Here is a 12526-nt window from a genome sequence, read left to right as displayed (position 1 = left end):
CCGACAAATGACATTTCTCTTATGATCATCTTTACTCATTGTCATTAATCAAACAAAAGATTACTGCCATGAAAAATGTGCAAGGAAGTTTGTTTATTACTGGATGCCCTGTTTATTGCTGAAAGCAAAGTGATTAAAAGACACACGAGATAATCCATGAGGCAGATCGTGTTATTTTGTTATCTTTAACTCGTCTGCTTTATATATATATATATATATATATATATATATATATATATATATATAAAGTATGACCCAGCTAGGGATCGTCCCCCCAGGTCTAAGGACCTGTCTACGCCACTGCATTTAGCAGACAATATTTCACACCCTGCCTTGACAGAAGAAAATTTTAAGTAATCACAAACCATTAACAAATTGAAATTTATGCATTTTCTATAATATGAAATTTTTTTGGAATTTATTTTACGTAAACTTTATTTCAAAGATAAGAAAGAAATTTAAGAAAGAAGAAAGAAGGGGCCGCCCTGTAAAAAAATAAGCAACAAAAGGAAAGAATAAACATAGAAAAACAAAAGATGTGAGAAAATATGAAAGAATTGATAACATAAATAAACAAATAGAGAAAGGTAACTAAGTAGGCCTATAGAGATAGAAAGAAAGATAGGAACTTCCGAAGAAGGGAGAAGTATTATGAAGGAGGAGACGGAAAATAACGGAAGGGAGGCACGAATATATTCGCATTCCATATAGTCATAGCATATGGAATGCTGACTATGCTGACACGCTTCAGAGTAAAAAAAATACATAAAAAGTCATGGATATCGGAGACGAAATTGAGAGAACGATTCTAGAAAAGCTAATGGAGTATGGTAAGAAAGCTAAAGAAAGAAATATGATATGAAATAAAGTTGAATTCTTTGTGGTCAATTGTGGATTTATGAAGAAACTGTACGATAATAAAATAGCGTTTCTGAGTCACGTGCCCCACGCATTGAAATTCACGTTAGATACCGTAATCCCCCAAAATATGGCTACCAGTACCAGTACCACTAATCCTATTTATTACTAGAATATATGAATGTGTATTCACTAAAACAGACTGATAATATTTACTCAGCAAGATGGGCTTTGAACAGGATTTGGTGTATTTTTTTTTCTTACAATAAATACAAAAAAACAAGTTTACAAACTGCTGTGATCATGGTGATGGTCATGATGGTGTCCACTCATGGTTTCAAATCGTCTCGTGTGTGAAGGATTCATATGCACCTGGTGCACGCGAATCTTTCACACCCTTTTTACTAAAATAACTATGACTTTACATCGTAGCTAAGCATTATATTTATTCTATGACACTTACCGAACCATATACCATATGGGTCGTTTGTTGAATTCTGTTTGGTGTTGTTTTTAATAAAATAAGAGCATTTTTCGTGATCTTCACGTAGATGCCTCTTGATCAGCGTTGATATCAACTTTTGCCTAAAGAGGGCGCGCGATATTATTTCAAAGTCGGTAGGCACTTAAGAACCAAGTTTGAAAGGATACTCGTAAAATTATGTCACTCTCGCCGATGAATATTCATTAGATCGTGGTCGTGCGTGTTCAATACACACTGAGTGCATGCATGCAGAGAGTTTTTATTGAACACGCACGACCACGATCTAATGATTATTCATCGCGAGAGTGACGTAATTTTACGAGTGTCCTTTCAAACTTGGTTCTTAAGTGCCTACGGTACCTTTGTTTACGGTGTTGCAAGCTAGCTGCATTCTAGGCGATCAGCATTATTTTCTTGCTCGTTCAATCCACTTTCATCATCATCTTGTCAAAAGATGGCGTACTTTACCAATAAGTATATACATGAGATGCAACCTGTTGATTTTTGGTACAATTTCCTATTATGCGCTGACGACTTGAATTGAGAATGTTCGATACGAAAAATTGCTTTTCGATTGTTGTTTGCGTACTTTCCACCGCAGTATTAAGGACGGATCGAACGGAGTATCCTGGTTGAGACTTGGAGGTAAGCGATAAAAACACTTTTATAAATAATTTCCAATTCATTAAAAGAAAAAGTTAAATCATAAAAACAAATTTCCATTAGTGGAGAAATACTCAAATGTTTGGCGTTTTTTATTCCCTCACATTCGTGTGATGAATGAAAACGTCAAAGTCCACTATGAAACCACATGCGTTGTGCGAGGTTAGTATTACTAACCTCGCATGTTGTGTGAGTGGATGGTGTCTGGACATTCGACTATAATTAAAAAAACCTCACTAAAGCCAAGGCGGTAAAGCAGTACAAGACTTCCACAGCTTATGTTTTGTATGACAGCAACAGACTTTGTAAAATCAAAGACAATAGCAGCAGCGGCTGCCAAGATAAGAGGGTAATTAATGAGCATGAATTTTGATGAGTGACTAATATCTTTAATTTGCCCAAAATATACAAAATTGGTATGCATTTTTATTTTTAAAAAAAGATCGATGATGGCTCAGACATGCAGAAAAAGCTGTAGGTAGAAATATGACAAAAGTTGGTGGCATGCAACCATGGAAAAATTTGTGCACATGGTATGTTACTTATGTTTACTGTGCCCTTTCCTACTTCTTTAATAGCGAATACAATTATCTTCATGCTTCCACTCCTAGACAGTTGAGAATGATTCAAGAGTCAAATGAGTTGATAACATGAACATCTCTTGTTCGAGATTTATGTCACAATCTGCTATCCATAGTTAAATTAAACCACAATTTTAGACCTGAGTTCGAATGAAACTTTTCCTGAGCACTCCTCAAATTAATAAATTGATAAACAAGTTTTTAACAACCCAGCGACTAGATCTATACATTGAAAAAAACTATATCCACTTCTTTTAAATATTTTAGGTGACAGCGTACTCGAAGACCCAAAGCCTGGTCACCACACAACACAGAATGGAAGGAAAGCTTGCCATCACCGTACGAACGAAAAAGGGGAGTCGGTCTCCAAGAAAAAGGTTAAGAAGAAGAAGAAGAAGAAACAGGCCGTATCTGTGGATGCAACTGACATCAAATGTCACAAAGGCAAGCAGAACTCTTTGAGAAGTTTTGACGAAGAACTGAGATTGTTCAAGGCAGCGCAGGAGGAGAAGGATTTAGAGGTGGAAGAAAATATTGAGCTTGACAGAAGGAAAGACTGTGATGAACAGAAGAAGAAGAGAAAACCACCAGAAGTGGTTGTATTTAATGATCCAACCAAGAGGAAAAAAGAGGTATTGATGATGATTTCTTTCTGTGGATATCCCATGAATTAATCTTTGATTTTTGTTCCTGGGAAACTAGTAAAAGGGTATTTGAAAAAAAAGAGCTAGAAATAACATGGGTATTTTCTCTTTCATGCAAACATAATGTATGTCTTGACCACAGTTTGGTCTCAAAACTTGTATGACACTTTAAAGAAATTGTCATTAAATGTTGGGTGCAAGGAAGGAAGTGATCTCCCTGCCTGACTTTCAATAATAATAATAATTATGATAATGATTATGAAATCGATAAATTAGGAAATAGATAATAAATGATAAATTGTGAATTATAAAGCACCAAAACCACCCTGCAGAGTGCTCCAGGAGCATCTAGAGAGAGAGGAAAAAAAAACTTTTTGCGAAGATTTTTAGAAGATTCAAGCGTCTATTCCTGTGCCTATTGTGAATTATTATCCGAGGTTTTATCTTCTGCACAGAACATGTCCAAGGTGCAGGCTAGTGCAGGACCCAAGGGCAGAGAACAGAGTGAGGGAGAGGTGGACCTGGACCAAGCAAGACATGAGGTCTGGAAGTTTGGCATTAGCGGACTATCCTTCGAAGATAAAGAGAAGCATGAAGCGGCTAAGGCTGTCCAACTAGGAGCAAAGGCAAGTGTGTGTGTGTGTGTATTCGAGTTTTTTCAGACGTGTATCAATCAGATATGATTATTTACGTCTGGGACCGACCTTTAACGTCACCATCCGAAAGACGTGACCAGGGCTCGAACCTCGAACCTCTGCATCAATTTGTAACTTCCCCACAGCTTGGATTACACGTGCACGCCACAACGCCCAGTTAGGCACCCCCAATTTATTTGTTAGGCACCCCCCAATTTATAGTCTGAAGAGAGGACTTTGCCCATCTTCTTGACTGAGTCTGCGACTAGAGTCTTGAGTCTTTTCTTTTATCGTATGAAAGGTAAAAGAAAGAAGTTGCAGCAAACAATTATTTCATGAGAAAGTTCTTTAAAATCAAGATTATTGGTCATCATTATCATAGATCTGGAACAGTGAAATAAAGGTGATATTTGTGAAATAAAACAAATCTTAGCTGGAAAACTATAATTCTGATGGTCACTTACACTAAAAGGCATATATGTGGGACAATTAATATTGCTTGGAAAAATACCAGACATTTGATGGAATTCTGTGCTTGTATTTCTTGGCAAATACACATTTTTCCAGTCATTTGGCATACAACACTTGGGTGGTTATTTTATTGGATTCTGTTCGAACTCATTTTTAGACCAAAAACACAACTGGGCTCCTTAACACAAAGGTTTGCGATGAATTGCAAATATGAAAGAACCGCACTGATTGGTCCCTGGTCAGTTTTTTAAACCCTATGCGTGTGTAACATTGATCATGATTGGTCAGTTCATTTAGCGATTGATCGGTTATCTTTGTGTTACGTAGCCCTGGTATTTATCTTTAAACCATTGACGACTGAATTATTTATTTCTTAAAAGACTTTGTACTGGAATCACCCCGTTTCAGTAGACAATGGGTTAAGTGTCTGATGTTGTTAAGCAAGACGTAAGCGATAGTTCTCATGTGGCGAGACTACAACAGGCACTGCTTGGACACTCCTGTCTTGCTTTAGCTGTGTTTTTTTTAAGATGTTGTTTCCTTGTTATTGTAATGACTGTTTTTTTTTCTTGGGGGGGGGGAGCCAAAGACAGGCTTTGGAGGTCTTCCAAGGTTTAAGTTGATATTTTCCTCATATTTTCAAGAGTAAGTGTGCCAAAAGTGTCGTCAAACTATGAGCAAAGTATATTGACTCCTTTTAAAAAATGGTTGTGCACTCATTATTTCACACATTATTATGGAGTTTAATCAGAGAGACTACATATATGCATTTACACATGAAATGCCTGAAAGTCAATATCATGCCCAGTTTGGACTAAGATATTTGTTTATGTCTTGCAGATAAAAAGATTAAATTGTCATTGCATATCTTCTTTGATTGGAATTGCAGAGATACACATATGCAGACAAGCTACACCTTATTATTGTTGGGTGTTAAAAACATTGCAGCTCAAAATTTACAAAATTTTGAGGAGAGCTAGAAACATAGGTGTATCTGAAAGCAGTCTCTTGTGTTTAAATAATTTCCATAGGTAATCATAACTTTAAAACCGAACTTTTTCTGAGCTGTCAAAATTTTGTAATTTCTGAAATTTTGAGATGTGAGGCTTAAAAATAGCCAAGTAACTATAATGTATGTTAAAGTTGAGTTGTTGTTTATTTTCCTATCTGAAATTGATGTTAGGGACAGTGGTGCTATTTTTGTCAATTGTTTTATTCCATCTTGCAGCCCCCGAAGAGAGCATTTGTGAATTACAAAGAGCTAATGGAAACCAAGCGACAAAAGAAGATTGAAGAGAAACAGCAAAGAGAAATTGTAAGTAGGGAAAAGTGTCTTGACTCGTCTATGAGGATAGAAAGAAATATGAATAAATACCCAGGAATGATAATGCAAACAGGAAATTAGGTATAAGAGTAGCTATGAAATGAACGTTAAGAAGCATTCATGTATTATATGAAATAGATATGTATGCGTCTTTATTAGAGTAATATGGGCTCCGTAACACAAAGGTTAGTGATTAATCGCTAAATGAACTGACCTATCAAGACATCCGTTGCATGCGCAGTTTGCTCAGTTGACTGAATAGGGACCAATCAGAATCGTTCTTTCAAATAAGCGATTAATCGCATATCTTTGGTGTAATGGAGCCTTGGTTTTTTTTTTAGCTCCATTAGAAAGATGTTAGTTTTTGTCGTAACATTGCACTTTTTCTCTCATTTTTGGCAGGATCGACAGATGGGATTAAAAACATCCAAGAAGAAAGATGAAAAGATACAACTCCAGTAAGAAAAGCATTGTTTTTTTGTTTTTTTTAGTAAATCCTAAATGTCGTAAAGCTACATTAGTTAAAGTTGATCTATCTTGTCATTTCCATGTTAAACATTATGATGTCTTGTATTTTTATCTGCAGAAGTTTTAAGACTCTTGAGAAATTGACCTAATGACACTTTTATGATGTGCACAAAAAACTTTTATAACAGGGCCACATTACACAAAAGTTACCATTATGGCAACTTTGTCATGCAATGGTAACTTGCATGGAATCCTTGATTCTGATTGGCTGTTGATCAGCATTACCATGGTAGTTACCACTGGATGGCAAAGTTACCATAATAGTTACTTTTATGCAAATGAGACCAGCTCTTTATATTCCCAAATCACCAACAATAAGCCAGTTCGTAGTTCCTTTCTGCGCATGATCAAAAGATTCTACGCATGATCAGAAGAAGGTCATTTGCACTAAAGTGACATGGTGCTTTAAAATCTAATGAGATAAGCACCAACTTTGATGTCTTGATTATTCATATTCCTTTGAATTGTCGTTTTCATTTACATCCACAAAAAACAACAACGCTTCCACGAACGTCTGGTATTTCACAGTTTGTCAAGTACATTGTGAAACATGCTAAGATATGCATTCAAAGTAGGAATGTAACAAGTACCTTCATTAAGTGATCATTGGTGTGCAATTCTAGTCACCTGGTCTATTCAATTTCTTCATCCTTCTATGTAAGACAAGCTTACGTAATATCTTTCTTTGGAATCTGCCTATCATGATGAAAGAAATGAAAGGTCATTTGACCAAAATTGCCCATGAAGTAACTACGAACTGGTCTATATAAATGAAGTTGAATTCAGTGATGGAGAAATACTGTTGCACTGGGGTAGGGGGGGGGTTCATAAAATAGAAGGGATATGGCAGGGCAGGGGATCATCTAAAAGGTTCTCAAAGTTGGAAATTTCAGGCCCCCAAAACAGAGGATTTGGGGCCCTAAGCATGCTAATGAATAAATTGAACAAGCCAGCATAGAAAATACACAAGGGCAAATTCGCTTTCATGACGGCCCATATTAATTTTCGACATGGAATGCGTTGGGGCAACCATCTTTTCTAAAGTTGCCCCAAGATCAGGCACTTAACAATATTCAAAAAATTTTTGGAAAATCAATATCCATTTGTGGCAGCGTAATGAGTTTAGCTTTTATAGCATAATGTCCCTTGCACCAGGGTAATCCCCGAAATGAAAGAAACCTTGCCCAACATTCAGCACTAGACCTAATGTGGAATCAATAATCACCTCTTGAAATAAAACATTCCTACTCTGGAGCAATTTTTTTTTCTGTTTCTTCTGATATTAACAGATTTCAGGTCTGAAAATGGGTAAATTACCCAGTTGTCTATTGCCAACTCGTCCACTCATCACATGGTCTACCTTTATTAAATCTAATGCCATTCCATCCATCAACAATTCGTCTAACAACCATTTTGTCCACTGACCATTTGGTCCAATGACCACTACGTCTAATCTGCAGTTTGTCTCATAACCAGGGGCCCATTGCATAAAACTTTTTACCTGAGAAAACTCAGGTTGTTTTTACCAGAATTTTTGCCCTGTGTTAAAGTCAATGGGAGAAATCAGACTAACCTTAGTTTTCAGTTTTTACCAGAGTTTTCTCAGGTAAAAAGTTTTATGCAACAGGCCCCAGTTGGTCTCCTATTCATTTTATTTTCATTCATTTCACCCAATTAACACCAAGTCCAGTTAGACCAAATGGTATGATTATGGACTAAATGGCAATTGGACCAACTATTTATTAGAAGAAATATTGAGTGGACGTATTGGCAAATAGTCCATGTGGATATTGGACAAACTGATGGTAGACCACATGATTATAGACGAGTTGGTATTAGACCAATTGAAAATAAGCCCCAAAATGGGGATCTGGAACCCTGGTAATATGCTGATAAGTTGAACAAGCATTATATGACACCTAGATAGATCCTTGGCATTCAATCGGACCATTTTAAAATGGCGTCATCGACCCTGCAATTAGAAACCATTTATAGTGCAATTTTGGATCCATACAATTTTGTCCACTGCATGATCACATTTTGCATCAAAATTGATAAATTTCCTCTGAAGAATAATCTAGTTTTAAGTGTCATATAAACCAAATTATGAATGTTCCTTCATTTGTGTGATGGACAGAATACTTCATTCGGTAAAAGATGAAATGGATGATCCATTCAACTCGGCTATGTCTCGTTGAATGGATCATTTCATCTTGCACCTCATGAAGTATTCTGTCCATTGCACTCATAAACATTCATTATATTATTGAATGTCATTGTATATTATTTTCCTCTCTTCTCCTCTTGCAGGAACATAGGCTTTTGGACAGACAAGACACAACGGAAAGGAGTCTATGTGGATGGGCAGCTTGGAAAATACAAGAGGGGTGTGCAGGTCTTCTCAAAGAGGGACATAGCGAAGATTAAAAATCAGACAGGAAAGAGAAAAGGGAAGAGGTGACGTGGCTTGACACAAAAACTTGAAATCTTATCGTTATCATGCCTTTAGTATGTAAAGGACACATCTTGTCACAAGAATATTAAATAATTATTAACTTTTATCATGGCCTCGGTATATGAAAAGTGATGCAACATTCACGGTGTATTTGGATTGTCATATGGATATTGCTAGGACTAGACTACTGCAGGATTTGAGCTAGATGACATTTCGTCGCACGCACCACGAACCGTCCTCTCTGCGCACTTCAATGCGAAAGTTAGTTTGGCAGAAAAGGCATTTAAAGAAAATCTTTTTTAAAACCAGCAATAAGTGCACCTACAAGGAGAGCAAATTATTTACTGGTGTCTTTGTTTGATAGTTCAGGTTCCAAAGTTCCACCCCATATCTTTATATTTTCTTGAAGTGAATTATTTACGCTACAGTGGGCAAAACTAACTTTCGCATCGAAGTGCGCAGAGAGGACGGTTCGTGGTGCGTACGACGATTTGATGAGTATTATCTACAAGACTTTTTGTTTTTACTTTTATTAATGTTAATTTTTACTTTATATTTATTTTCTCTGGCAGAATAGTTATAATTGAAGTGGCTACTTAGGTAAAATATGGCAATAATTATTAGTTTCCTGTATTTTTGTTTGTAGTCTCAATAACAGATTACAGTTCTGAGGAATTGAAGAAGAGTTAGGGGGCATCATCAATGCTTGTCAAACAGACTCTTTTTAAAATCTATCATTTCATTTGAAAATGATTTGCTTGTGAAGATGAACTTAATTTTTGGATTAAGTTTTTACTGCATTTTGGATTGCAGTATTAATTTAACAAGGAAATGTTTAACTACAGGACCTAAAAATCACTGTGATGGATGTTTATTACACAATAGACCCCATTGTTTTTAAACATATATTTCTATTATCCCATGCGATTTCCACCAATTTCTCTGTAATTTTTATCACAATTGTAAAAATTCTTTTTGTTATCATTCTCATTCTTTGTTTTTACAAGTCACAAGTTGTTTCCTGAGTAAACAAATACATGTATAATATCTCTTATATTCATGGTAGTTTATTGTTCATATTGTTGTTAAATTCTCCTATTAAAGGGTAAATCTGATTGGCCCCGTTTCAGAAATCTTGTCATCAAATTAGATTAGAGATCCATGACAAATTGCCAATGACCAATCAATTTGCAGGCTTTCGATAGCTTATAACATTAGCTTGGAACTTACCATCGATTACAAGTATTATGAAACATGGCCTTGATGTAAATTTGGTGTTGGCAGAATCAAAAGATAAGAGGAACAATTAACCTGATGAGCTGGTTTTAAAGGTCAAGTCCACCTCAGAAAAATGTTGATTTGAATCAATAGAGAAAAATCAGACAAGCACAATGCTGAAAATTTCATCAAAATCGGATGTAAAATAAGAAAGTTATGACATTTCAAAGTTTCGCTTATTTTCAACAAAATAGTTATATGAACGAGCCAGTTACATCCAAATGAGAGAGTCGATGATGTCACTCACTATTTCTTTTGTTTTTTATTGTTTGAATTATACAATATTTCAATTTTTACGAATTTGACGATTAGGTCCTCCTTGCCTGAAGCACAAAATGTTAAAATAATGGAATTCCACGTGTTCAGGGAGGAATGAAACTTCCTTTCACATGACAATGATGAGAAAATGAAAATATTTCATATTTCATATAATAAAATACAAAAGAAATAGTGAGTGAGTGATGTCATCAACTCTCTCATTTGGATGTAACTGGCTCGTTCATCTATTTTGTTGAAAATAAGCGAAACTTTAAAATGCCATAACTTTCTTATTTTACATCCGATTTTGATGAAATTTTCAGTGTTATGCTTGTTGAATTTTTCTCTATTGATTCAAATCAACTTTTTTCTGAGGTGGACTTGTCCTTTAATAAAAGAAAATATTAGTGAAGGAAAATGACAATCCATTCAAGAATAAAAGAGCTATGAATTTTGATTTTTTTTAAAAAGTCATATGCAGGCAGCTCCCCCATGAATCATTGACATGAATTCCCATTCTTTAATAGAATGTGGTGAACAAAGATATCAGGGGCCGATTGCACGAAAGGGTCTTTCCAAGGACCGTCTTTCGTGTCGCCCATCTTTTATGATACGCTATAGGCGGGGTGTTTCTGAAATTTATGATAAAGAATGAGATTCGTTGGTTTGCTTTTAAATCAAATTTTATACAATTTCATGATATATCACATCATTTTATAAACAAATATTTTGTTAAATTTATCGGACGAATGAAATGTTTGCAGATGATTTATTTAAAATGCGTTTCACATGGCGCATCATAAAAGATGGGCGACACGAAAGACGGTCCTTGCAAAGACCCTTTCGTGCAATCGGCCCCTGCCTTTTAGAAGAATGGGGGTATGAAAACATGTCTTTGATGATATACCCACCAAGCAGATTAATAAAATTACTTTCAAATTTTTTTGAGAAAGTGGTGGTTTTTTTAAAATTTTCACACATGTCTGCTTCATCTCAAATTCAAAACTTTTAATAAGTCGTAACTCCAGTGTTCTTTGACAAATCATTTTCGTCAAGTCTTCCACCTTTTTGCTTATTTTTTTTTTTAATTGAAACTTCATCAGGGTGGACTTCTCCTTTAAGTGATCTTTTTTTAATCTAATCACAAGGGCTAATCAAGTTCACTTGTATTTTTATTTTTTAGCTTTCATAGTTATGTTACCACAGACAAAAGACAAGTTCACTTGTATTTTTATTTTTTAGCTTTCATAGTTATCATGTTACCACAGACAAAAGACAAGTTCACTTGTATTTTTATTTTTTAGCTTTCATAGTTATCATGTTACCACAGACAAAAGACAAGTTCACTTGTATTTTTATTTTTTAGCTTTCATAGTTATCATGTTACTACAGACAAAAGACAAGTTCACTTGTATTTTTATTTTTTAGCTTTCATTTTACCACAGACAAAAGACAAGTTCACTTGTATTTTTATTTTTTAGCTTTCATAGTTATCATGTTACCACAGACAAAAGACAAGTTCACTTGTATTTTTATTTTTTAGCTTTCATAGTTATCATGTTACCACAGACAAAAGACACACTTGAAAATGGCAAGTTTTCCATTTGTGTTTTTGTTTTATTATTCAACATTACAATTGAAAAGAACTTTTTTCTCAAAAAATTATTAAATAACACTTTCTACACTATTTACAGGTAAAAAGAATTTCAGAGAACTTTTATTTAAATTATTGGTTAAGAAATTTACATCACATTATTCCATGCGTCTACATTTGTTGACATAACAGTGGGCAGTCAAATTTGAGGTTACCAATAAAAACCTCTGCATCAAACTGTGATAGATTGTTTTTAGTGATGAACATTTTGTAATTTTTTTTATTGGGGGGGGGGGGGGAGGTTGGGGGTTACCAAAGGAAGCTGATGATTTCATAGTTTTCTTCCGTTGATCTAGTAGCTCATAATATAGAGGGAGGGTTCAACTATTGTTACGGCTTTTACGAGTCTCGTACTAAATGTAAGGGATATCTGATTATTATTATTATTTGTTTGGCGTCACCTGTGCCTGGGAGGCGAAAAGCGAACTGAATCACTGATGCAGCTAGACAGTTGCCGTCGACCAGCTTTTCTTGTACTCTCTCGTCTTCGTTGTTCCCAATGTATTTGATATAAAAAAAGAAAAGAAAAATTCAGGGGCCCGTTGCATAAAACTTTTTACCTGAGAAATCTCAGGTTGTTTTTACCAGAGTTTTTGCCCTGTGTTAAAGTCAATGGCAGAAATTAGACTAACCTTTGTTTTCAGTTTTTACCAGAGTTTTCTCAGGTAAAAAGTTTTATGGAACAGGCCCCAG

General features: G+C 35.2%; 1 protein-coding gene across 1 annotated transcript; it reads left to right on the top strand.

Annotated features, from left to right (window-relative positions):
* The first annotated feature begins 733 nt into the window (after positions 1 to 733).
* On the top strand, positions 734 to 8927 carry LOC121416530 (uncharacterized protein C1orf131-like). Its single transcript, XM_041610021.1, has 6 exons — positions 734 to 830; positions 2854 to 3218; positions 3686 to 3856; positions 5565 to 5651; positions 6063 to 6118; positions 8499 to 8927. Exons 1-6 carry the CDS (start codon positions 776 to 778, stop codon positions 8647 to 8649), a joined length of 885 nt encoding a protein of 294 aa, XP_041465955.1. The 5' UTR covers positions 734 to 775; the 3' UTR covers positions 8650 to 8927.
* The last annotated feature ends 3599 nt before the right edge of the window (positions 8928 to 12526 follow it).

Source organism: Lytechinus variegatus, chromosome 6 (assembly GCF_018143015.1).
Source record: "Lytechinus variegatus isolate NC3 chromosome 6, Lvar_3.0, whole genome shotgun sequence".
NCBI classification, from domain to species: Eukaryota; Metazoa; Echinodermata; class Echinoidea; order Temnopleuroida; family Toxopneustidae; genus Lytechinus; species Lytechinus variegatus.
This window is presented reverse-complemented; position numbering and strand designations above follow the sequence as displayed.